The sequence below is a fragment of the Panthera pardus genome, unplaced genomic scaffold, assembly GCF_024362965.1.
Source record: "Panthera pardus isolate Hobbes unplaced genomic scaffold, ASM2436296v1 HiC_scaffold_7, whole genome shotgun sequence".
In the NCBI taxonomy this organism is placed as follows: Eukaryota; Metazoa; Chordata; class Mammalia; order Carnivora; family Felidae; genus Panthera; species Panthera pardus.
In genome coordinates, this window is record NW_026527002.1 from 82522351 (window position 1) to 82548309 (window position 25959).

The 25959-nt window shown below is 47.8% G+C and overlaps 1 protein-coding gene across 3 annotated transcripts in view; it reads right to left on the bottom strand.

Annotated features, from left to right (window-relative positions):
* Window positions 1-25959, bottom strand: part of ARHGAP39 (Rho GTPase activating protein 39) — a 108567-nt gene that overhangs the window by 59533 nt on the left and 23075 nt on the right. For all 3 annotated transcript variants that reach the window (XM_053896285.1, XM_053896284.1, XM_053896283.1), the window contains exon 2: window positions 775-940. In XM_053896285.1, the coding sequence (XP_053752260.1) occupies window positions 775-854 (80 nt within the window). In that variant the 5' untranslated portion in view covers window positions 855-940. The remainder of the gene's footprint in view (window positions 1-774; window positions 941-25959) is intronic.

Below are 25959 nucleotides of genomic sequence, written 5' to 3' on the forward strand. Positions count from 1 at the left end.
AGGGGCAGGGTGGCGAGGGGAGAGCGGAGGAGCAGTAGGTGGCCGTGTGTCTGCAGAGGTGAGACCCCGGGACCGGCAGGACACGGCTGTGCGGCATCTACTAAGAAATCGGCAAACACAAACCAGCGCTCCGTTTGAAAGGGCAACTATTGCCTTAAAAAGTGTCAGTGTCACAAAAGGCAGGGAACCTTCCAGATTATAAAAGGCGAAGGGGCCGCACAGCAGCAGCAAGTCCGGTAGGGCGAGTGTCTCAGGAGGGGCTGGAAGCACCGTGAAGGGTGACAGGAACCAGCTGCCAAAGGCTGGACCACGAGGCAGAGGAGATGGGAGACGTGCCCCACATGCCCCCCATGCCCCCCAAAAACGGCACCGTGCCGAGGGAGGGGGTGCACAGAGGCCACAGGGTGAAGGGCAAGGTGGTGCAAGTATCCAGTGTACCGTTTCTGCTCTTGCAACTTTTCTGTAAGTGTGGGATTATTTACAAATAAAGCTGAAAACGAGAAACATTAAAACGATGAACTGCCTTGGTGTGGACTGATGCCCGGAGGGGCGCACGGAGTTGGGTCCACCGCTGGCCTGCAGGGCATCTGGGCCCCCTCCCTCTGCAGCAGGAACCCAGGGGCGGGGCTTCCAAGGGAGCACATCAAATCCCGAAGAAAGCAGGGCTCACCCCTGGCAGCAAAGCCCTGGCAGCCCGCCGGCTGCTGGTCCTTCTCTGAAAGGAAGAAAACCAGTCCTCTGATGACTCGGCCCGCACAGACGGCTTCCGCTTACCTCGTGCTCGACCCTGAAATCCGGGGCTCCTGCACGCCAGCATCATGGCTGTCACATTCATAATCCCTCGTCTGGGACATTGCAGTCTTTTCCGGAGGCCCCAGGCGGACAGAAGTCAGAGGATCATCGGGACTCTCCCTCCACTGTCAGTCAGGAAGGCACCGCCCTGTGAGAGAGCAGAAGCCTCTAAGCACATAAACTCGGAAAACATCTTTGGGTTTGGGGAACCCGAAACGGCCCAGCCCAGCCCCTCACAGCCCAGTGTGCTGGCCAGAGTAAGGAACATCCAGGCCCGAGCGCAGTTTCTCTGCTCCCTGTGCCCGGCCCCTGAACCCCAGCCCACAGGAGGGCACCCAGGCCCCTTGCCAGCTGACCCTGGGGAAGCTGCTGCCACCTCTCAGACACAATGTCCTCGGCTTCCAACAGGGACAGCACCACCCGCCTGGGGCTGCAGTAGCGCTGTGCACAAAGCATGTGGCATGGCCCAGACAGGAAAACGCTCACGAATAGGCAACACTCACACAGGATCACCTGATTGATGACAAAGGGTGGACTTTTCTTTTTAAAATATTTATTCATTTTTGAGAGAGAGAGGGAGGGAAGGAGGGACAGAGGATCTGAAGCAGACTCTTGTGCCAACAGCAGCAAGCCTGACGAGGGGCTTGAACTCACGAACCATGAGATCATGACTTGAGCTGAAGCTGGATGCTCAATCGACTGAGCCACCCAAGCTCCCAAGAGTGGACTTTTAAAAAATGGTATTGTCGTGACTAGATACACACATGGGAAAAAATGGATCCTGACCCCTATCTCATCCAATACACAAAACTCCATTCTAGACGAATTATAGTTCTAAACATTACAAGTAAAACAATAAGGTTTTTAGAAAAAAAAATGTAGAAGTTTTTTAGTCTTATAGCAGGTTTGGGTATCTCAATCAGACATAAAAAACCACTAAGCACAAAGAAAAATTAATGAGTTGACTATAATAAAATTAAGAGCCCCTGTTTATCAACACACCATTAAGTAAAAAGACAAGCCCAGAAAGGGAAATATTTGCTACAGAGAACATGCACAACACAGGACACACGTATGCGTATCTAATCTAACTAGTCCCAGGACATATACAAAATTCCTAGGAAAAGGCAGATAATCCAACAGAAAAATGGACGAGGACTAGAACAAGCACTTTAATGTTTATTTTTTTTTATTTTTGAGAAAAGCATGCACGGGGAAGGGTAGAGAGAGAGGGACAGACAGTCCCAAAGCAGGCTTCGAGCTGACAGCAGAGAGCCCGGGTTCAAACTCACGAACCATGAGATGAAGACTTGAACTAAGTCGGATGTTCAACTGACTGAGCCACCCAGGCACCCTTTAACAAATATTAAAAAAAAATCCATGTGGCTAATAAACACATGGAAGTATGCTCAGCCTCATCAGTCATCAGGGAAATGCTTACGCCATCAAGAGCCCAATGGCTAATTAAAATATAATGTTAATGAAAAAGCATAACCAGTACACCCACCAAAATGGCTAAAATGGGAAAGGAAACCCATCACATGCTAGCAAGGGCAAGGCAGCTCATCAGGGCTTCAAGAGATGGGTCAGCCTGCTCAGGACCACAGCTGGCAGTACTTCCTAGAGCTGCACGTACACCTCGGCCCCCACCGAGAGCTTCCACTTACAGCGATAAAGGCTGGCAGAGGACGGACACACACACACACACACACACACACACACACACACTTACCTGGACCTGCACACAATGTTCCCAGCAGCCCTGGTCACAATGGTCAAAACAAGAAACTCCCGAATGTTCACCACAGTAGAACAGACCCTCAAAGTTCCTCCAGGAGCCTACCCACAACCTAGGTGAAGCTCCCAGAGGGTGAAAGACAAAAGCCAAACACAATCAGACGCATATAGTACGATTCCCTCACATAAATACGTTCAAAATCAGGCTGAATCAGTCTCTGCTGTCAGAAGTCAGAAGCAGCCACCTCCAGTCCAGATAGTGAGGGGAGGGGCCCAAAGGGCAGTGTCATTTGACTTTCAGCTTGGCTCCACTTACGAGAGTGTTGGTTTATGAAAGCTCAAGAGTGTCCCGCCTGTGCCCTCAAGCTTTTCTGTACGTACATGTCTCAGTTTCGGCAGAAAGCCTGCAGAATGAGGAGCAAGAATATCGCTAGGGACACTGTCCCTGACTCTCCCCAGCAGAGGCTGGTCCACAGAACCCAACTATGCTATTCAAGGGGAAATAAAACAGATTCAAAGCACCAGATGGGGTACAGCTAGCCAGAAACCCAAGGGCGGGAGACTACAAGCCAATCAGACACTTTCTCCAAGGCTCAGAGGGATGGTGACAGCACAGATCAACCTGACGGTGCTTGGCTCATGAGCTGAGATCACCTGCCTAGAAGAAACGCTCCCAGCCTTCTCCTTTCTGCCATATGAATATCCATACAAATTTTACTTAAATACTTAAAACTACTGGGAATGCCATTAAAAAAAACGAAACTCAAGTATTTCTAACTCTTTGCCCATCTGGGTGAAAACAGGTGGCCTTCCTTTATGGCTTCAACATTAAAAAAACACTGAGCAGGGGCGCCTGGGTGGCTCAGTCGGTTAAGCGGCTGACTTCGGCTCAGGTCATGATCTCGCGGTCCGTGAGTTCGAGCCCCGCGTCGGGCTCTGTGCTGACAGCTCAGAGCCTGGAGCCTGTTTCGGATTCTGTGTCTCCCTTTCTCTCTGACCCTCCCCCGTTCATGCTCTGTCTCTCTCTGTCTCCAAAATAAATAAACGTTAAAAAAAAAAATTTAAAAATAATAAAAATTAAAAAAAATAAAAAAAAAAAAACACTGAGCAGTGTTAGTAAAATTCTGAAAAGCTAAAACATATCTACCATAACCTGAAAGCAACTCAAATCAACCACCTGCACCTGCGTATCCCCTTTCAGTTCTTGTCCATCCTTTAAGGCTGGTCCAGAGCAGGGGGCACAGTGGTCGCTGAAGATCACCTCTGAGATGCCTGACTGGCCCTCCTTCCTCAAGTCCTCCCTGGATCAGTCCCTCCATCCAGAAAGGCTCTCCGATCCGGGACAGACACCACGTCCCACTGACTCCAGATGCTCTGGGTCTGACACCAGACAGTGACGGCCCTCCCAACTCTGCTCTTCATTCCTGAAGTTGTCTTCGTTCTTCTAGCTCCTTTGCATTTCCATGTGAATTTCTTCTCATATTATCTTTGTCTGGTTTTGGTATCAGGGTAATACTAGCCTAAGAAAATGAACTGAGAATATTCCATCCTCTCAATTTGCTGGGAGAGTTTGTGCAGAATCGCTATTATTTGTCCCTCAAACGTTTGGCGGAATACGCCAGTGGAACCATCTGGGCCTGTCCTTTTCTTTGCAGGAAGGTTTTTAATTACAATTTTAATTCGTTCAGTGGATACAGAGCTAACCAGTTCTTAAACTTCTTCTTGAGTCATGTTTAGTGGTTTTGGCCTCCCAAGAATTTGTCCATTTCATGTAAATTGTGTCAGATTTATTGGCACAAAGTTGTTATGCCATTCTTTTATCGTCCTTTTAAGATCAATATAATATGTAGTGATGCCGTCTCTTTTGTTCCTGATATTGGTAATTTATGATCTGGCTAGCCAGAAGTTTGTCAATTATACTGATCTTGAATAAGAAAAAGACAGTGTTGGGCTTCATCAATTTTTCACCTATTTTTTTTTTGCCTGCTTTAATTAATTTCCACTTTGATCTGAATTATTTCCTTTGCAGTCCTTTGGATTTAATTTTTTAATTTTAATTTAAATTTTTCTAGTTTAAGGTAGAAATTGAGTTTAGTGCTTTGCGACCTTTTAAAGTTTCAATCTGAGTCAGGCATTTAGTGTTACAAAGTCCCCTTCAGGGTATAGCTTTTGTGGCATCCAACAAATTTTGATTTTCATTTTCATCTAATGCAAAAACCTGCCAATTTCCCTTTTGATTTCTCCTTTGACTCATGGATTACATAGACGTACATGATTTACTTTGCCAGTAGCTGGTGATTTTCTAGATATTTTTATTGGTTCAGAAAAACTTATGATGCAGACAAATGGTCCATCCTGGTAAACAGCTCATATGCACTGGAAAGCACGGTGTTGGGTAGACTGCTCGATGAATGCCAACCGGGGCAGGTGGGCTGACGGTAGCAGCATTCATTTTCTGTCTACCTGTTTTACCAATTTCTGAGTAAAGGATACCAAGAACTCCAACTTTATAATTGCAGATTTATCTATTTCTCTTTGCAGTTCTATCAGTTCTTTGTTAAATTTATTTTGAGAGAGAGAGAGAGAGAGAGAGAGAGAGAGAGAGAGAGAGAGAGAGAGAGACGCAGAGAGAGGAAGGAGAAAATCCCAAGCAGATTCCATACTGTCAGTGCAGAGCGACGCTTGGGCTTGAACTCTCAAACCGTGAGATCATGACCTGAAATGAAATCGGACGCTTAACCGAGACCCTCAGGCACTCCAGTTCTATCAGTTTTTGTTTCACGTGTTTTGTCGCTCTGCTATTAGGTACATAAAGTTTATGCTGTCCTCTTGGTGAAATAACCTCTTTCCCATCATGAAATATCTTTATCTGGTAGTTTTCTTTGCTCCGAAATCAGTATATTTGACATTATTACAGCAAATCCAGCTTTCTATTAGTGTTAGAATTGTACATCTTTTGCCTTCCTTTTACTTTTAACCTGTTTGTGTCTTTACTATTTAAAGTGGGTTTATTGTAGCCAGCATATATTTGGGTACTGTCTTTTAATGCTGACAAATTCTGCCTTTTAATTGGGTGTTTAAACCATCTAGATTTGTGATTGTTGACATGGTTAGGTTGAAATCTACCATTCTGCTACTTTAATTTTTTTATTTTTATTTAATTTTTTATTTGGGGGGGGGGGAGGCAGCGCAAAGAGAGAATCCTAAGCAGGCTCCACGCTCAGTGTGGAGCCTGATACATGGTTCAATCCCACTACCCTGAGATTATGGCCTGAGCCAAAATCAAGAGTTGGACACTCAACTGACTGAGCCACCCAGGTCCCTTCATTTTGCTAATTTAAAAAAATTCGTCTCATTTATTCTTTATTCCCCTTTTCCTTTTTGGATTAAGTATTGTATGTGATTCAATTTTATCTCCACTGCTAACTTACCAGCTGTATGTAATTCATTGTTTTACTATTTTAGTAGATGCTTTTGGGTTTATAGTGTCCATATTTAATTTATTATAGTCTGCCTTCAAGAGAAATCATACCACTTCGAGTACATGTGTCTGGCATTTCTCCTCTCCTGGACCTCGTGCCATTCTTGCCATATCTTATTCTATATATAACCGCCCCCCCCCCCCCGCTTCTGCTATCTTATTACTTTTCCTCAAATAGTTATCTTCTAAAGAGATTTAAATAATAAGACAGTACATGTATATCTAGACATGCAGCTGCCATTTCCAGGAGTCTTCACTCTTTTGGGTAGACCTAGATTTCCACATGGGTTCATTTTCCTGTAGCCTGAAGCCTTTGGTGCCACTCCTGTAACATCCGTTGTGGTGAAGGTCTGCTGGTGATGGATTTTCAGCTTTTCTACATCTGAGATATCTTTACTCCACCTTCATTTAACAACATGTTTACACGGGCAGAGTTCCAGGCTAGCTGCTCCCTGGCCTCTTCACCCACACTTTCCAAAGAGAAATCTGCTATCATCTGCACTGTTGTTCCTCTGTATGTAGTCTTGTTTTCTGGCCGCTTTTTTATTTTCATTAAGAAAAATTTTTTTTTGATGTTTATTTATTTTTGAGAGAGACAGAGCATGAGTGGCAGAGAGAGAGGGAGACACAGAACTCATAGCAGGCTCTATCTAGGCTCTGCATTGTCAGCAGAGACCGACACGGCGCTCAAACCCACAAACTGTGAGATCATGACCTGAGCCAAAGTCAGACACTTAACCAACTGAGCCACCCAGGCACCCCGTTTTCTGGCTGCTTTTACGACGTTCTCTTCATCACTGATTTTGAGCAATTGGATTATCATGTGCCTTGTGTTAACAGTATTTGTGTTTGTGTTTAGGGTTTGTTAAGATTGCTTAAGTTGATAGTTTTCATCAAATTTGGAAGCATTTCAGCTAATATTTATTCAGATAGTGTTTCTGCACTCTTCCTTCCCCACTGGGATCTACAATTACACAAGCGTTAGTCCTCTGCCAGATGTCCCACAGCTCAGTCCTGCTCTTTTGCTTATTTGAGAGTACTTTTCCTGTCCTTGTTTTACTTTGCATAGACCTTACTGCTTTGTCTTCAAGTTCACTGAGCTTTTCTTCTGCAGCGTGTAATCTGTTCATCCCACCCAGTATGTTTTGCATTCAGACATTTTAGTTTCAACTCTGTGAGTTTAATTTGGATCTTTTTGTGATTCAGTCTTTACTTCATCTTGTCTCTACTCAACGTATCCAGTGTTTCCTTTAGCTTTTTGAACACATGGAATATAGTTATAATAACCTTTGTATTCCTATAAATATTCTTGAGCTTTGTTTTGGGACACAGTTACTTGGAAAATGTGTGAAACCTTCAGTTCTTGCTTCTACCACTGGTTAGGGGCACCAGAGCACTATTTATTCTATGGATAATTACCCTCCACTGAGTAGTCAACCCAGTGCCCTGTGAATTATGAAGGAAGGTTCAGTCTGCCTCATGACAAGACCCCTTTCACAGTGTTCTGAGAGCTCTGAGCATCATTCCCTCTAACTCTTCTGGGGGATTCTCCCTGCCTCTACCAGCTTCCTCACACCCACATACTGAATGGCACTCTCCCACAGGCCTCCAAGTTCTCTCCACTTGCAGCATTCCACTCTGCTGCTCTTCCCTACACGCTTCATCACCGTGGCCACCCCAGACTCTAAGTTCCATCTCCTGAACTCAGGGGCTCTGCCAGACCCTGCATCCCTGCAGCACAACCTGGAAACTCTGCTCATGCAGGGAGCCAGGAAATCACTGGACTCACCTTGTTCGACTCTCATCTCACAGGAATCAGTATAGTTTGTCGTCTTAGACCCACAACTTAGAAAACCAAGGTTTCATAAATATTGTCCAGCTTTTTTGAAACTGGTCAGAGAAAGACAAATATCATATGACTTCACTCATATGAGGACTTTAAGATACAAAACAGATGAACATAAGGGAAGGGAAGCAAAAATAATATAAAACCAGGGACGGGGGCAAAACTTAAGAGACCCTTAAATAAGGAGAACAAACAGACGGTTGCTGGAGGGGTTGTAGGAGGGGGGATGGGCTAAATGGGGGAGGGGCATTAAGGAATCTACTCCTGAAATCATTGTCGCACCATGTGCTAACTAACTTGGATGTAAATGATAAAAATTAAACAAATTATAGAAAGTAAAAAAAAAAATGTAACTGTTATACATTAAATATAAATATATATGGTCCAGCTTTTTATTAGTTCCTTGTGAGAAGGTAAATATGACCCCTGTTGCTTCATCTTGGGAACAGGAGGAAGTGCAGGTACTCTTGTTCAGCACTGCACAGTTACACAAATAAAGTATTACAACTGTGATATTTAATTTCCCTTCCTCCCCAGAGGGTAAGCTCCATGAGAGCAGGGATGATATTTGCTTTGTGAACCACTGCATCCTTGGCACGGAGTAATCAAACATTTACTGAATAAACACATTCCATAATCACCTGGAATTTACCTTGGCATAGTGTATAACTAAGGACTTAAAATGTTTGTTCGAGGCTATGCGACGTACGGTTCCAAATATATGAGAGTCTGGAAAACACTAAACTATATTAATGGTACAAAGACTGGCTACCAGTGATCCAGGGGAGGGAGGAAGGTTGAACAGGGGATTTTTTAAAGTGGTGAACATATTCAGTACAATTTTGCCATTGTGGATACCTGACACTATGCATTTGTCAAAACCACAGAAATTTATAGCATAAAGAGTGAACTTTAACATATGCAAGTTAAAAAAAATAATTTAGGAAGTCAAGGTTTCTCAAAATGCAATGCAGCATAGGACAAAACAATCTACCTGTATCGCAAATGTATGAAACAACCTCAAAGGAGGTGGTGGAAAGGTGCTAACCTGAATGACTTTGGAAATGAGCAAGGGTAGAAGACTCAACACAAAAGGAACTATATACAGGCACTGTCTCTAGTTGATAAAGTCACTTCTCAGGAGTATGGGTCTCCAACTCTGATACCACTACATGTGTACATGGGAACTGAACAATTCAGCAAAACGATGGCAGGTTACAGGTAAGCGTGGGGAGGAGGCTAGGACGACCCCACATGGGGATCGGTTAGGGTGGAGACAAAAGTCAGAACCCATGAGAGATGGGTTCCTCAGAACCTGGAGAGATCTCTGTGTGTATGTGTGCACACACATACACCCACACACAGGCCAGCGTGCACGCACAGATTTCCTGGTTCCGTGAGCTAAGAGAGCCTAGAAGCAACAACAACAGCCCCCAGCGAGGATCATACCCAGTGCCCAGCTCTGGGCTCTGACAGCATTCTCCTCGGAGAAACGGCTGAAATCCCTGGGGCAGAAAAAGACAAGGTGAGTTTGAAGGGGCCCACTGAGGCAGTGAGGAAGAGCTAAAACAAAGACAAAGCCCCAGAGTGATGGGGTCTGTCAAAGGGACAACGAAGCCAACTGAAAGAGCTCTCAATGACCAAAGCTGGCGCAGTGTGAGGGGGGAATTCATATGAGATGATAATCCAAAGTATAAAATATCTGAGCCCATACTGATATAAGTGAATAACCAAATAAATAAGTGAAGTGGGGAAAACAGACACATCTCTCCTTGAAAAGAGCAGTCTGTGTAAATGCTCTGCCTCCAAGGACACGGCTCTCCAGCACGCCCTTCCTCTCAGAGCCGCACAGTGCAGCACCTGGCAGACACAACTCCACCAGGTGGGGTGCCTGTGCCGAGGCCACGCCGGCTCAGAACAAATTCCTGGGGAGCATTTCTTCACCCCTCACCTTGCTGCCTCTGCTCCACTGCCGTCCACAGCAGAGGATGAGGTGGGCTGGGCCGGTACAACAGACTCAGTTCACCGACCAGTTTCTGTTCCAGTGCCTGGTCATGTCGTATCCATTTTTTCCAGAAACGTGATGCACCCTTCTCACTGTACACAGCCGGCCTCCCTTTACTCTCAGGAGGCCTTGGTCTGCTTGTCCCTTGCACCCTGGACATCATCTCTCCTCTGGACTCCCCACACCCCTCCCGACCCACAACGGACCACCCTGCAGCCTTCTGGCTCAGGCACCTTCTCTCTGACCACTTTCTGATTTCTCCCCACGCAGCATGTTCTTTCCAAGCAGCCTGTCCTCTGGAGGACTAATTCCTCCTAGGAGTGTCCATCCCGTTTTGTCATTGCTAATGGGGCTCTCATGTTGGTAATGGATTTCGGACTTCAGTTTCCTTTCTCAGTTCTGCCAGCTCACTTCCTCTCCTGCTATGTCGTCTTTTCTTTGAGCTCTTTTTTATGTGTTTTGAATTTTGTATTTTTAGTATACAGAAAAAGTTCTATCTAAACTTTCCATCTGTTAATTCTTCTGTTTGCTTCACCCACGGTTTAATTGTGCTCATTCCCTCTTCTCTTCTCCTTCTTCAGTCTGTACATAAGGTCTGGCTCCTGATTATTGCTCATCTTTAAACAAGGAATGAGACAGTCTCAAACCGGGTGTATCATTCCAGGATGCTCTATTGCCAAGTTTTCTTACAGGCTCTGCCCTGGAAATGAGTTTCTGGTATTAGGACATCTTTGGTTGCAAGTGACGGAAACCCAACTCCAACCGAAAGCAGACCTAACGGGGCTGTCTGGGTCGAGGCCCCACCGACGCAGGGGTCCCAGAAAGGCCTCAGGGCCACCTCCCCCCGGCGCTCTGCTCAGGCTGGCGGCACTTTCAGGTGGGCTGTCTCCGCGCGCCACAAGTTCCTGCCCTCTGGTCCAGCGAGGGTCCCCCAAAGGCTCTGGCGACCGCCGTGGCCTCGGCCCAGCTGGGGCTCACAGGGGGCCTGCCTGCACAGCCGCTTCAGGGCCGGCGGCAGCCCAGCACCAGAGCTCACTCCAGCTCACCTCCCTCACCACATGCCTCCCACATCTGGTCTGTCCCACAGCCACTGCTGTGTCACGTAAATGCCGTCAGTCGTGTCCCTAAATCCTCTTTGTGCATCAGGGCTTTGGCTCTTGCCGCCCTCTCCCCGTCTCTTCCTCCTCCGGCTATGGCTCTTCCTTGGGTTCATTGTAGATTAAATCTCGTTCTCTATTTCTCATTCTTTCTGTTCATTTCAGTGAGTTTCAGGGAGGGAAGTAGAATAAACAAGTCTTTAGTCAGCCATGATCTCCAAAAGGCCTAAGTTCCATTCTCAATGCTGTTTTTAATAAGTTTTCCAAGTTCTGAACAATGAGTGCATCTCAGTTTCATGTTCTGAAAGCTTGGCTCTAAGCAGGAAGCACAATGGCCCATTCTCTACACTCAGTGACCAGGACAGGCTGGCATTTCCCGCTCGCGCCTCCCGCAAGGCTCTTCTCATCGACCCCCTCCAAAGGTTTCAACCGTGACCCGACCTGCCAGTCATGGCATCAAGTTGTGGGTCAGGACCAGCTTTTCAAACTTTTCTGGGAAGGATGTTGGACCACACCCCACACAGAAAGGACGCTTGTTTGGAGACACTTGGGTGCAGCACAGAGTGAATCTCTGAGGGCGCTTGGACAGCTGCCGCCTTGGGGACAGCACTTGGCCTCTGGTCGCGGGAGGCTCCATGACAGTCAGGACACCCAGACACGCTGGGCTGCACAGTCCCTGCTCCTGTGGTCCTTGCTGTTCGGGGCTTCTCTCACCAACAAAACTGTACCAGGACCCCTGCGGGACCACATAGAGAACAAAATACACATCACACATTCAGAATACGCATCACACATTCAGGTGCCAGAGGTCAGAAAAGAGAAGCCAGCCTGTGACCAGAACAGCCCCACGCCCGGTCCTGCTTGTTCCCCAAACCCTCTACAAGCATGGCATGACTCCACCAGGGTCTGAGAGAAATGAGGGCAGCTGTGAGAGGGTATTGTGACAAAGGGGTGACAGCAGCTCTGGGTCCTGCGGTCACCTTTCCCAGAGCCCACAGGCTGGGGTGCCGGCCAGCCTCCAGCTGGTGGGAGACTCCACCCAATTGCCTCAGCCTCCGAACTGGCAAGTTGGGGGTATCAGCCAGAGTCTGAGGGCAGGACCAGGATGGAGGGAGACTCGGGTCTCTGCAAAGAAAGATGTAGACGACGGTTTTCTTATTACTTTTATCTCGATTGTTTAAAAATGCTCTGATTTCAGGGGTGCCTGGGTGGCTCAGCCTGACTGAGCATCCAAAGCATCTGACTTCGGCTCAGGTCATGATCTCATGGTTCATGAGTTCGAGCCCCGCATCGGACTCTCTATTGACAGCCTGGAGCCTACTTCGGATTCTGTATCTCTCTCTCGCTCTGCCCACCCCCCGCGCATGCTGTTCTCTCAAAAATAAATAAACGTTTAAAAAAAAATTTTAAATGCTCTGAACTAGAATCATGCCTTCTGCTCGCTACTGTACTAGTGCCTAGACCTCTGCATTGTGAGTCAACACTAAATAAAGTAAAATAACTGGCTGGTTTCTTAACAGAAGCCTCCTTTTGAGTGAAAAAAGGGCTTAAGAGTGTGACAGGCAGAGGAGCGGGGGAACCTGGTGGGGGGGAGGGGGGAGGTGTTAAGGGAGCTTCTCACCTGTCCCTCCCCTTGGGGGCGCCAGGGAGGTAGCAGCCAGCAGGGCAGAGCATGGCAGTGTGCAGCCCTCAGGCCACAGACTCCGGCGCAAACAGAAGAGCCAGGAGGAAAATAAGCTCCTGCAAACACTGAGGGACAACTGGAAACACAGACAAGAGCAGCCCGCGGCCTGGCCCTCATCGCAGGGGCACGGCTGCACCTGGTCTCTGGAGTGCAGGGGGCCTCCGCCTTGCGGTGGTGGGGTCTGGAACCGTCTCCTCAGGCAGGCCGTTTCCACACCTGCCTTCATTTGTTTCATTTCTCTACTTTCACGCTCTGCTTTTGTCATCTACACTTATTTCCAAAACAGTATTTTCAATAGAACAGAATGTTTTTATTTCTATTAGAGGCTACGGCAACGTTCCTCAGAAAGTCCTGAGCCTGTCCCTCTGCAGGTCCCAGCCGCCCGTGGGGCAGAGTGGCCTGCACACCTCGGGGGTGGGAGGAGCAGCCAACACCCGGCCCTGCCCCTCTCCTCTGCTCGGGGACTTCGTAGGGACCTTCAGAAGAGCTGACTTCACAACTTCCTCATGCATTCTGGGACTGTTTTCAGGAATATGTAAAGGGAGGCTAGGAAAGGGGGCTCCTGGCCCTGGCTCAGCCTGCGGTCGAGTCCTACGTGTGAGCTCCCTGCACTCTGTCCTGAGAGATGCCCCCCTCACTTGCCACAGGTCCTTTACCTTGAAAGTCAGCGCAGGCGCACCTCGGCAAGGCCCCAACCCTCCTCACAGCGCAGACGGAGGGCCAGCTCTCCTCCCTGCGGCAGAAGGCTGCCCCCTGCTCAGCAGGTCCCGGGGGCCAGCTGGGGCAGGTTGCAGCCCGGGTGACACGTTCCCCAGTAGGGAGGTGGCATTTGAGTGGAGAAATGGTGCCTGGCTCTCACTGAGGCTACTGCCAGGGCTGCCCCCCTCAGCCTGGACTGTTGGGTCCTGATCCTACTCAGGTGCCCCCCAGCCTCACCTCTGGAAGAGCACCAACACAGTGCGGACAAGTGAGTGTGTGTGAAGACACACGGTGACGTGGCGACAGCTGTCCTGGGATCAGTCCCGGGGAGCTGCATGCGCGTCCGCCCTCTGCAGACCCTTAGCCGTGCGGGCCTTGGCCATCTTCCCCTCCACCTCAGGAGTCAGGTCCTGCTCAGGCCTCGCCCCACGGATGAGCAGAGGGCAGCCCAGGGTCATCTGCTGGCCCAGACCTGCCCTGTGCCGATGCCTGGAGCCGTGGTGGGGCAGCTAGGACGGCTGGTGGGCAAGGGGCACGCCCAGAGCAGGTCTGGTGTTGTGGGGGAGCCCCAACTGCACTGCAGGCCTCGAGCCAGCAACCCCCACCCCCACCTCAAGGGCAGCTGCTCACTGCTCTCCGCCTCACACTGCAGGAAAGTTCCGGGCATGAGTGGGCGACAAGGTTCTTGATTCCAACTTCCTACACGAGCCCTAGAACAGAAGACGCTCTGTGCTGGCTCCTAATGGGGGCTGTTTGGAGAAGGAGTCCCAGGAAGCTGCAATCTGCTCCTGGTGCCCAGCAACTCTCCTCACTCCAAGCTTGGGCACCCCCACCCCCGCCTGGTGTCTGAGAGGCGGCCCCACACAGGCCAGAATGGGGCTCGAAGCAAGGTGGACCTACCCACTCCCTTAGGGTACATGCTCTGCTGCCCTGGATACCCCCATATCTGGCTCTGCCCTCAGCCTCTCCAGAAGCGACTTCTACACCTGTGTCCTAGGAAAGGACAGGGACCACGGCAGTGATGAGGGAGTCCCGAGACTCCCCACAGACACAGACACCATTGGCACCCTCGGGTCAGGGTGAGCAACTGGGACGCTAAACAGCACCCTCCATTCACTGGTTCTCGTCTAGACAGAAAATGCCAAAGATCGGAGCCACCTCCCACTTCCCACCTCCCTGCCCCCGCCCACCTGGCCCATCCCACTGGCAAGGGCACCTTGATGGCACTAAGAACCAAGCAGGCCACCACCCTCCCGTCTGCATGGGACAGCCCCTCACACTCAGTCTGAGCTCTAGAACAAAAGCCTGCCACCTCCTGAGTGCTTCATCCTACGGCTGAAAGGCCAGCAGATATTCCCAAATGCCAAGGTTGCCAATTCCTGTGAATAGATAAACCCACGCAGCTAAACACGACCTAGCAAAGGAGCAATTCACTCGGGGAAACTAAGCATTTTGCGAGCGGCCGCCACAAGGGGCCCGCGTCCGTGTGGTGGAAAAGTTTACACAGAACTGAGAGACGGATGAGCAGCATGAAGTTCTAAGGTCCTGAAATTACATTTCAGGAAGGGAAGTAAAGTCAAGTCCTTTTCCAACACAGAAACCATAGCAGACTTCCCACCCACAGACACCATGAGTGTAACTGCTGAAGAGTGTTCCTGAGCAAGGAGGGCGGACCGGGGAGCAGGAAAGCACGTGGGGGACACTGACCATTGGCTAAAGTATTTTTCAAAGTGATAAAATGATATTTTCAGTCAAAACCACAACAGCTAGTATGATGGTTACGAGAGTTATTCTCAAGCCCAAAAGGAGAACAAAGGTGCTGCGTGACCACAAACTTCCTTCTTTTAATGGATTATTTCAGGCGGCGGTGGGGGGGGGGGGGGGCGGCGGACAGACAGAGAAGGGGAGAGAGAATCCCAAGCAGGCCCTGGGCTGTCAGTGCAGAGGCCCATGAGGGGCTCAAACCCAGGAACCGTGAGATCATGACCCGAGCCAAGATCATGAGTCAGACGCCTAAATGACTGAGCCACCCAGACGCCCCATGAACTTCCTTATTGGGAGGACCCAGAGGGAGCATATGATAAAATGTTAATCAAACACCAGAGAAAAATAAAACAGAAAAATTTTATCAATCCCACAGAAAGCAGGATAGAAAACATCAGGAAACAGACATAACCAGCACATGGAAGATTTAAGCCCTGCACACCTGCAGACTGGTGCCAGCAGCCACTGGTAACAGATCCCACTGGGGTCTGCACAGGGCCCTGAGCACCGTGAGGCCTGGGAGCCACACCCTTCTGTCACGAGTGCGGTCTTCAGGGCTTCTGTTGTCTGTGAGGGAGTCCCTTCCAGTTACTCACTGGAGGTTCCAGAAAACTGCAGATAAACTTGAGAAACATTTCACCAACTCTGACTATCAGAGGCTCCTTTCTGCCCAGTCCCCGCTACAGAAGGAAAGCAACTTCCTGGAACCAGAAGGGCCAGGCTGAGCCGAGCGTGGTGCCAGTGCCCTGGAGAAGGAGCCGTGCCCCTCCTCTGACACAGGAGACCAGCCCACAGCACCCACTGGAAATATTTTGGAGTAAAGACTTCCATTTCTGTCAGAATAATGAACCAGACAGCTTGCCCAACCCTCTAAGAGAGAACAAAGAAACGACATTATGAGGGTTTTAAACAAGGTGAGTCACATGCATCCAGTTTTAAGACGCTGGTCTGACTCTTTCCATCCAACAATGGAAGAGCATTCAGTGGTTAAAACTCTTGCTGAGGACAACTAGAAAACCAAATTAAAAAAAAAAAAAATGGGGGGGCCCTGGGTGGTTCAGTTGGTTAAGTGTCCAACTCTTGATTTCTGCTCAGGTAATGGTCCCAGGGTCATGGGATTGAGCCCCATGTTAAGACTGTCTCTCCATCTGGGGTGCCTGGGTGGCTCAGTTGGTTGAACATCTGACTCTTGATTTTGGCTCAGGTCATGATCTCACGGCTTCATGAGTTCAAGCCCTGTGTTGGGCTCTGTGCTGGCAGCGTGGAGCCTGCTTAAGATTCTCTCTCTCTCTCTCTCTCTCTCTCTCTCTCTCTCTCTCTGCCCCTCCCCTGCAGGAGCTCACACTCTCTTAAAAACAAAAAAGTTTACATCTATTTGAAGGGGGTTCCTGACTCTTGATTTCAGCTCAGGTCATGATCTCACAGGGGTCAAGCCCCGCGTCAGGCTCTGCACTGGCAGTGAGGAGCCTGCTTGGGATTCTCTCTCCCTCTCTCTGCCCCTCTCCCACTTGTAATATCTCTGTTTCTCTCAAAATAAATAAACAAACCTAAAAAAATTGTTTTTAAAAATAAGTAAATCTATTTGAAGGCAAGGGAATGCTACAGTATAGCCAGGAGCCACAGGGCCAAGACCCGGGGAGGCCACAGGAGAAGGGAGCCTGCTCAAGAGGGCCTGGGCATTGAGCTGAGTGTCAGCGTGGCTGTGCAGCACATCGGGCACCTGTCCAGGCCACGCTGCCATGCAGCTAGGACTTACAGGGCAAGGCACTGGCTAAAGGCAACGGTGACGAATGGATTACATAGATGACAAGATTTAGAATTTCAGGAGACAGAGTGAAGAGGGGAGCTGCAGGTACCAGCCCCACTCCCCACAGTTCCTGATGTCCCCACATGATGCAAGTGATGTGAAGGCTCCCAGATGGCATTAGCCATTGAAACTGTCCAAGAACTCAGAAACTGCCTCATCCTTCCTTTCCTGGAAATACTGAGATGCCATCAGAGAATTTGCAAAAAGGAGATCTAAGAACAGACCTGGGTCACCTCAAGTCTCACCTGTACTTCTGTGCACAATCCATTATGCATAGCACCTGCTAGCTCTCTGCACCTTCTTCTTTAATCAAACTATCCACACACACGGTTTACAGGACCGAGGCATGCTCTACCCCCGGTGCCCCACTGTCACCCGCCACACTGTCATTCCCACACCCCAGGGATTAGCTTCCCCATCCACTACCTTGTTTTGGTAAAGAATATCTCAGTCACTTCCAGGGAAGGAAGGATGAGGCAAATTCTGAGGTCTCTGAAAGTTACAATGGGTAAAAGATAGTATACTAGAAATCATCTTCCATCAGATTTTTTGACATTGCTTCACGGACTTCTAAACTCCAGAATTGCTATTAAGAAGTCCAAAGTCATCCTGATCCTTGATTCATGAACTGACCTGTTTCTCTCTGTCGGAAAGCCTCAAGAGTCTTCTGCTTGTCCTGTTCCAGAATTTCAAGGTGATGGGTCTGATTTCATACACTGTGCTGGATGTCTGGTGGCTCCACAGCGTTTTCTTCAATGACTTTGTGGGTGACTTTCTGTCATTGATGTTTCCACTCTTCCATGCCCGCAACTTTCACTACTGGCTACTGGACTCCCCAGACAGGTAGGTCCTCTAAATGTTCTTCCCTCCTATTTTCCAGCTCTATGTTCTACATCCTGAGATCTCCAACTTCATCTTGTAACCTACCGCTGTAATCTCCCTGTTTCTGAGCCCTACAGAGGGCAATTACGCCAGGCGATGCTTAGATTTAGAGACATGGTTACCACCTGTTAACCATTCCTTTTCACAGCTCATTCTTTCCTTTCAAAATCATTTCCCTCCTTCTTGCAGACTATTTAACAAAGCACCTTTAACAAAGTTCTGTGGATAGTAACCTACTGTGGTTTATTTGAGAAAACCTTCATTTCACCTTTGTTCTTAAAAGATAATCTGGCTGGACGCCCAGTCTTCTCCCAGCATCTCAGACCCTTCCACCACCTTCTGGCTTGCCTCACTGCTGCAGAGAAGGCAGCCAGCAGCGTTGAAACCATTACTCGGATGGCCTCTCTCTTACTCCTGAGTGCACCTTACTTATTTGTTTGTTTGTTTGTTTATTTTTGAGGGGGGGGGAGGTGCCAAAAGAGGGGGACAGAAGATCCAAAGCAGGCTCTGTGCTGACAGCAGAGAGCCCAATGTGGGGCTGAAACTCACCAACCGCAAGATCGTGACCTGAGCCGATGTGGGACACTCAACTGACTGAGCCACTCAGGCGCCCCTGTTTATTTATTTTTCAAAGGTTTTATTTTTAAGTAATCTCTACACCCACCATGGGCCTCGAACTCACAGTCCTCAGGTTGAGAGTCGCACGCTCCTCCCACTGAGCCAGCCAGCAGTCCCCCTACTGGTTACTTTTAAAATCCTCTCTTGAGGGGTGCCTGAGTGGCTCAGGTGGTTGGGCGTCCAACTTTGGTTCAGGTCATGACCTCACGTTCTGTGAGTTCGAGCCCCACATCGGACTCTGTGCTGACAGCTTGGAGCTTGGAGTTTGGAGCCTGCCTCAGATTCTGTGTCTCCCTCTCTCTACCCCTCCCGTGCCCACGCTCTGTCTCTCTCGTTCTTAAAAATAAATAAACAAAAACTATTTTTAAAAAATCCTCCCTTGGTCTTCGGTGTTTTGGAGCATCACTATGCTGTGTCTCAATAAAGACACTATTAATCCTGTTTGAAATAAACTATATTTCCATCATCACATCTTTTATCAATTCCAGAATATTTTTCAGCCAACAGCTCTTCAAATATTGCCTCTCCTCCCTTCTATTTTCCTTTTGGGGGCTGAAATCAAATGCATCTTAAACTTTTGCTCTGTGTCCTCTACCTCCTCTCCATCACCTTCTCCATCCTATTTTGCATCTTTTTTTTTTTTTAAGTTTACTTGGGGGGGGGAGGGGGGGAGTATGCATGCGTACATGCACAACAGGGGAGGGGCAGAGGAGAGAGGGAGAGAGAGAATCCCAGGAAGGTTCCGTGTTGTCAGCATACAGCCTGACTCAGGGCTCAAACCCAGGAACCGTGAAATCATGACTTGAGCTGAAACCAAGAGTCAGAACACTTAACAGAGGTCTCATCCTATCCTGCATCTGACTAATTTGCTGTGTTAATATACTCCTTTCAGTTTGTTCACAAAGTCTCTCTTTAACTGCGTATAATCTGATAACTGTTAATTTTTTTAATTTCAAGTATTTATTTCTAGAGATTCCATTTGGTCTCTTTCAAATCTTCTGATGCTTCCAGTTTTCTGCTCATTTTCATAGTTCTGTTTTACCTCTTTAAAGTCCCCGGAGCCTCTAAATTCTGAGCTTTTTGAGGGTTCTGTAGTGCAAATAGGATTAGTTCTCAAATTTCCTCACTGCCAACATAGAATCTGGCTTTCTCATATCTGCCAAGTGAATTATGACTTATCCATCTGCTTTCAGCTTCCCAAACTTTACTGCTATTGTCTCCCTCGCGCTTTACCCGACCTTCTAAGTTTGACTTTTTAGAACACCACTTTACTGTTCATTTAGCAGGTATCTGGGAGAGAGTGAAATTGTACACCTGTGTTTAATCTTCTACCCTTACCTGAAAGTCAATATGCTTTCTTTAAAGGGGTGCCTGGGGGGCTCAGTTGGTTCAGCGTCCAACTTCAGCTCAGGTCACGATCTCACAGTTCCTGAGTTCGAGCCCCATGTCGGGCTCTGTGCTGACAGCTCAGAGCCTGGAGACTGTTTCGGATTCTGTGTCTCCCTCTCTCTCTCTCTCTCTGCCCCTCCCCTGCTCATGTCATGTCTTTCAAAAATAAAAATTTTTAAAAATTTAAAAACTACCCTCAGCATAAAAAATTGCAATTGGACCCTAGAAATAATTTTTAATTAATTTAAAATTTCATTCCCACCCTATAAATTATTTCAAACACAAAGGAAATAACTTCTTAACCTCATCATCTATTAACATTAGTCATATTAAAAATACAGGCATACGCCATGGACATCTTCCTGGTTAACATTTCTTGGTGGCATGTCTTTTGGTTCTTCATAGTTTACAAGTGCATAAATCATATTATTCCTCTAAAATATATTCCAGTTACTGGTTATAGGTATACATTTGTATTTAAGTCAGAAAACCAAATCGAAATTTTCCCTAAAGCAACATGCAGAAAAAAGCTGCAAGTTGCATTTCTAGCCCAACGAGAAGTCATAATTGCCCGTGCATGTCTAAAAAGTATGCCACGTGTCAACTGGGCATGTGCTGCACCAGTGCTGCAGACAACAGCATCTGGGTTTTACCACAGGGAAGGAACAGCAAATGTTTCAGCTGTCTGGAAATCTAGAAACCACTTCTGACATCCTAACATCCTAACATGATAGCCTATTTCTTATAAAAAGGTGTTTTACCATTGTTTTAAAGAAACTGGTTGGTTGATATAATGAATTAATTTTCCCATTTAATATGATGGAAAAGACTTGGCTTTTTCATGCAGGATGTCTGATTTTCTTTCCTTTTTTAACGTTTATTCAATTTTGAGAGACAGAAAGAAACAGAGTGTGAGTGGAGGTGGGGGGGGTGGGGCACAGAGAGAGAGGGAGACACAGAATCCGAAGCAGGCTCCAGGCTCTGAGCCATCAGCACAGAGCCTGACTCGGGGCTTGAACCCACGAGCCATGAGATCATGACCTGAGCTGAAGTCAGATGCTCAACCGACTGAGCCACCCAGGCGCCCACAGAATATCTGATTTTCAAGACGGGTTACCAATGTTAAGTGAAAAATACTTGGCTACTTGTTCTTTGTAGAATACATTACAAGTGTTATGTGAAAATATTGAAAGCTATTTCTGCTAAAAGGAAGATTCAAGAAATCTATGCCCTATTTGAGGTTCCCTGATACCAAGGATTTGCTAAACTCAGACAAGTTCGAATAAGCTGCCCCTTGCTTGCTTTTCTGCCTCTGACCCTGCTCAGTTCATACACAATGTGATTCAAAGAAGGCAGTTTTCAGGGCAAAATTACAAAACAACATTTCAATACAGACTTAACAACAAAAAAAAGTGCTGAAGTATTGCAAGAAAGAACAGCGTTTTCTTGATAGTATCCACTGAGGCAGATAAACATTCCACAAAATATTGTTAAAAATGCAGCCAAGGGGCATCTGGGTGGCTCAGTGGGTTGAGCATCCAACTCTTGATTTCAGCTCAGGTCACGATCCCAGGGTGGTGGGACTGAACCCCATGTCAGGCTCCCCACTGAGCACGGAGCCTGCTTAAGATTCTCTCTCCCTCTGCCCCTCCCCCGCTTGCTAGCACTTGTGTGCAGGCACTCTCTCTCTCTCTCTCTCTAAAAATTTTTTTTTTTAATTTAGCCAAACTTTCCATTTCACTGTTGTCAATTTTAGCATCTCCCACTGTTTTGTTCTGGTTTTTACCTCATCAGGCTTTGGCGCATAGGACAGATGGTGTGCTGACATCATTTTTCATCTATATTGGCATTACTCTAGTTCTTTCTTATTTACGAAAGTAAAATTCACATTTAACTCCATTTTTTAAATCTCAGTAATCTTTGTATTCACGCTAGTAAGTACAAAAACGCAAGACACAATTCTTTTAATAACATATTAACCAGGCAAGCCTCGGAGATACTGAGGGTTATTACTGACCACCAACCACAACAAAGTGACTATTGCAATGAAGTGAGTCAAATGAATTGTTTTGTTTCCCTGCACATATAAACATATTTACACTACACTGTCATCTATTAAGTGTGCAACAGTATTACGCCTAAAGAAACACTACACAGATCTTAATTAAAAAAAATACCTCATTGCTGGGGAACCTGGGTGGCTCAGCCAGTTGAGCATCCAACCTCAGCTCAGGTCACGATCTCATGGTTTGTGAGTTCAAGCCCCTCGTCGGGCTCTGTGCTGTCAGTGCAGAGTCTGCTTCAGATCCTCTGACGCCCTCTCCCTGCCCCTCCCCCACCCTTGCTCTCTCTCTCTCCACCTCTCTCTCTCTCAAAAATAAATACACATTAAACATATTTTAAAAAATACTTCATTGCTAAAAAAATGCTAACCACAATCTGAGATTTCAGTGAGTTGTAATCACTGATCACAGATCATTGTAACAAGTATAATAACGGAGAAGTTTCCAATACTGTGAGTATTAACAAAATGGGACCAGAGACATGAAGTGAGCAAATGCTATGGAAAAATGATACTGATCGATCTGCTTGATGCAAGGTCGCTATAAACTTTCAATTTATAAAAAATATAATATCTGCAAAGTGCAAAAAGTCAAAGCGCGATAAAACAAATTGTGCCCACATATGTGGTTTTGGAGACCCCCTTCTTCACCAGCTCAGAAGCTGGTTCCCCATTAGTGTGGGCATCTCAAGACACTTCTAGGTTGGGGTCATTTGTCTTTGGGGTCTCCTTGGGCACCAGCCCTCACAGAGGTGACCTGGGATGTGGTACCTGAGAGGTCCCTGGCCACAGGGTCACAGGTAGAAAGGTCATGTCGCTTTCGGTTCCTGGGGCCAACCTGTGAGCACCAGTTCCCGGGCCCTCCAGGCAGCAGAAACAAGAGAGGTGCCAATGAGCACATCAAAAGCACCTTCCAGCAAGAAACCCCTTCCAGGAGGAAACACCATGTGGCCTCCAGGCTTGCCTGGCGCTCACAGGAGCAAACCCCGGCCTGTGCAGACACCCGTTTGGCCCCTCTACCTGCAGCACAGGCACAGCCAGCTGTCCCTACTGACATCTGCCATGCACACATGGGCACATTGCCTGACCTCACTGCTGCCTACCCATCAGTGCCCAACCCCACATCACTCAACTTCCCCTCAAACATGTCCTTTGTTTGCTCCTCCAAAAGCAGGCTTGGGAGGGGTTATTTAGGAAGTGAACCCAAGAACCAAGCTCCTGCTGTCTGTATGGGGACCCAACAGTGTCCCCCAAGGCAGGGAGCTGGCTGTGCCCAGGGTGCGCAGGGGAGCAGAGGCCCGAGGATACCACCGGCCACAGCTGCGGTCTGCGACCTGGAGGGGCATGGGCACAGGCCCCCACGTGTCACTGTGATGCCTGTGGCCACCCAACACCCTTGCCCTCTCCAGTATGTGTGTGTGTCTTCCACACAGCCAAGCAGCTCTCCAATCCTTGCAGACACTGACCAGTGTGCCCCACAAATGTGACTCGATTCTGACTCCATCAACCTGGAGTCAGCTTCAGCTCCCCCAGATTAAGGGCTCCGTCCCACAAGACTGCCCCCACTTCAGATGTCAGTTACAAGTCCAGGTTGTCGCTGGCGCTTCTGACCAACCGGCTGTAAACCGGAGATTCCCACACCCCCCTTCTCAGGTCCCATTAATTTGCTAGAGTAGCTCACAGAACACAGGAAATGAGTTTACTCACTAGATTACCAGTTTACTACAAAGGATATGAAAGGGTATGAATCAACAGCCAGATTAATAAGAGATCCATAAAGCAAGGTCCCAAACAAAGGAGTTTCTGTCCCCATGGTCTGCGGTGTGCCACCCTCCCAGCACACAGATGCATCCTGGCTCACCAACTCAGAAGCTCTCCAAAACCTGTCCTTTGGTGTTTTAATGAGGCATCATTAGTAGGCATGACCAATGAAGTCACGGGCCACCGGCCACTGCACTCCATCTCCGGCCGCTCCCCACCCCCCTGAGGTCAGGGGGGTGGGGATGAAAGTTCCAACTTCCTAATCCCATGGATGGTTCCCTGACCACCATCTTTAGGGGCTCTCCAAAAGTCACCTCCTTAATGCGAGACACCCACTTCACCTTGATGGCTCTGAGGACAAAAGACCAAAATGAAACAAAAGATGCTTCCACTTCTCTTATTGCTCAGGTGGGTTTTAGGGGCTGTGAGTCAGAACCTCATGGAGACCAAAACTTCTTTAGTCACAAATCACAGTACCAGCCCTGGGTCCCTCAGCACGTTCACACACACGCCCAACCCTACAGGGACTGAACTCCTTCAGCACCACCAGTGCAGTGCCGTCTCAAGCTGCCAAATCTGTGGTAACTCGTCACAGCAGCAACAGAAATCTAGGGAGCACTCCCTCCTCCTAGGGAAGCTTTGCGTTCTCATTCCTGGTTTCTACTACATGCTCTCCCTCTCCCCTTCAGATTTCAGTCAGGCCCTAATTTCCCCATATTAACAATCGCAACTCGGAGACCCTTGCCCTTTGTTCTGGTCACTGTGCGGTCTCCACCTCCTCACTTCCTGTGATCCCAAAAACCTGAACTGTGTCCCCACCACTCTGTGGGTGCCATGACTTCCAAGCCAATGACTGGCACTAATACTGCTGAAGGCCCAAGACCTCTTAGACAGGATGCTTAAAGCACACGTGACAGAAGAGAAAATTGGTAGAACAGATTTTGTCAAAATTCAAAACTGTGCTTCAAGTGACATCATTAAGACAATGAAAAGACGAGCCACAGACAGAAAAAAAAAATCTGCAAATCATATATCTGGTAAAGAACCTGTAGCCACAATGTAGGGAAAAAACTCAATAACAAGAAGAAAACAACCCAGTTAAAAATCAGGCAGGGGCACCTGGGAGGCTGAGTCGGTTAAGCATCCGAATTCAGCTCAGGTCATGATCTCACAGTCCGTGAGTTCAAGCCCCACATTGGGCTCCGTACTGACAGCGTGGAGCCAGGAGCCTGCTTCCGACTCTGTGTCTCCCTCTCTCTGTGTTCCTCCCCCACTCGCAGTCTCTCTCTCTCTCTCAAAAATAAATAAAGATTACCAAAAAATTTAAAAATTAAAAAAAAAAAAAAAAGAGGGGCACATGCCTGGGTGGCTCAGTCGGTTTAAGCGTCTGACTTCAGCTCAGGTCATGATCTCACAGTTCATGGGTTCGAGCCCCGCGTCAGGCTCTGTGCTGACAGCTCTGAGCCCGGAGCCTGCTTCAGATCCTGTGTCTCCTCTCTCTCTGCCCCTACCCTGGTCGTGCTCTGTCTCTCTCTCTCTCAAAAAAAATTAAAAATAAACATTAAAATTTTTTTTCTTAAATCAGGCAGAGAATGCAAACAGACATTTCTTCAAAGAAGATACACGGATGGCCAGAAAGCAAATGGAAAGATGCTCGTCATCACTGTCATCGGGGAAATGCAAATGAAAACCACAGTGAGATGCCACTTCACACCCACGAGGATGGGCACTACCGAGAAGATGAACAAAGACAAGTGTTGAGGATGTGGAGAAATGCGGGCTCCCGTTCATAGCTGGTAGGCATGCAAAACAATATAGCCTCCTTAGAAAACAATTTGGCAGTTTCTTAAAAAGTTAAAACATAAATTTACCAAACAACCTAGCAATTGCAGTCCGAGGACTCTACCCAAGAGAAATGAAAACAGGCGTTCATATGAAGCCCTGTGTGGGGGCATTGACGGCAGCACAACCCCTAAGAGCCAAAGCCTGAAAAACACAGAGAACGGACAACCAGAGCGTGGATATGCACACAGCAGGATGCTCAGGCAGTAAAAGTAACCCATCAGCAAGAAAGTCACGCACGGGGCACCTGGGTGGCTCAGTCGGTTAAGCGTCAGACTCTCGGTCTCGGCTCAGGTCATGGTCTCGAGGTTCGTGGGATAACGCCCGGCGTGGGGCTCTGCGCTGTCAGTGGGGTGCCTGCTTAGGATTCTGTCTCCCTCTCTCTGCCCCTCCCCCAACTTGCACTTGTGTGTGCTCTCTCTCAAAATAAACATTTAAAAGCATTATCCTTCCTTTCTTAAAAAAAATAAAGTCACACACTAAGATATGTGTA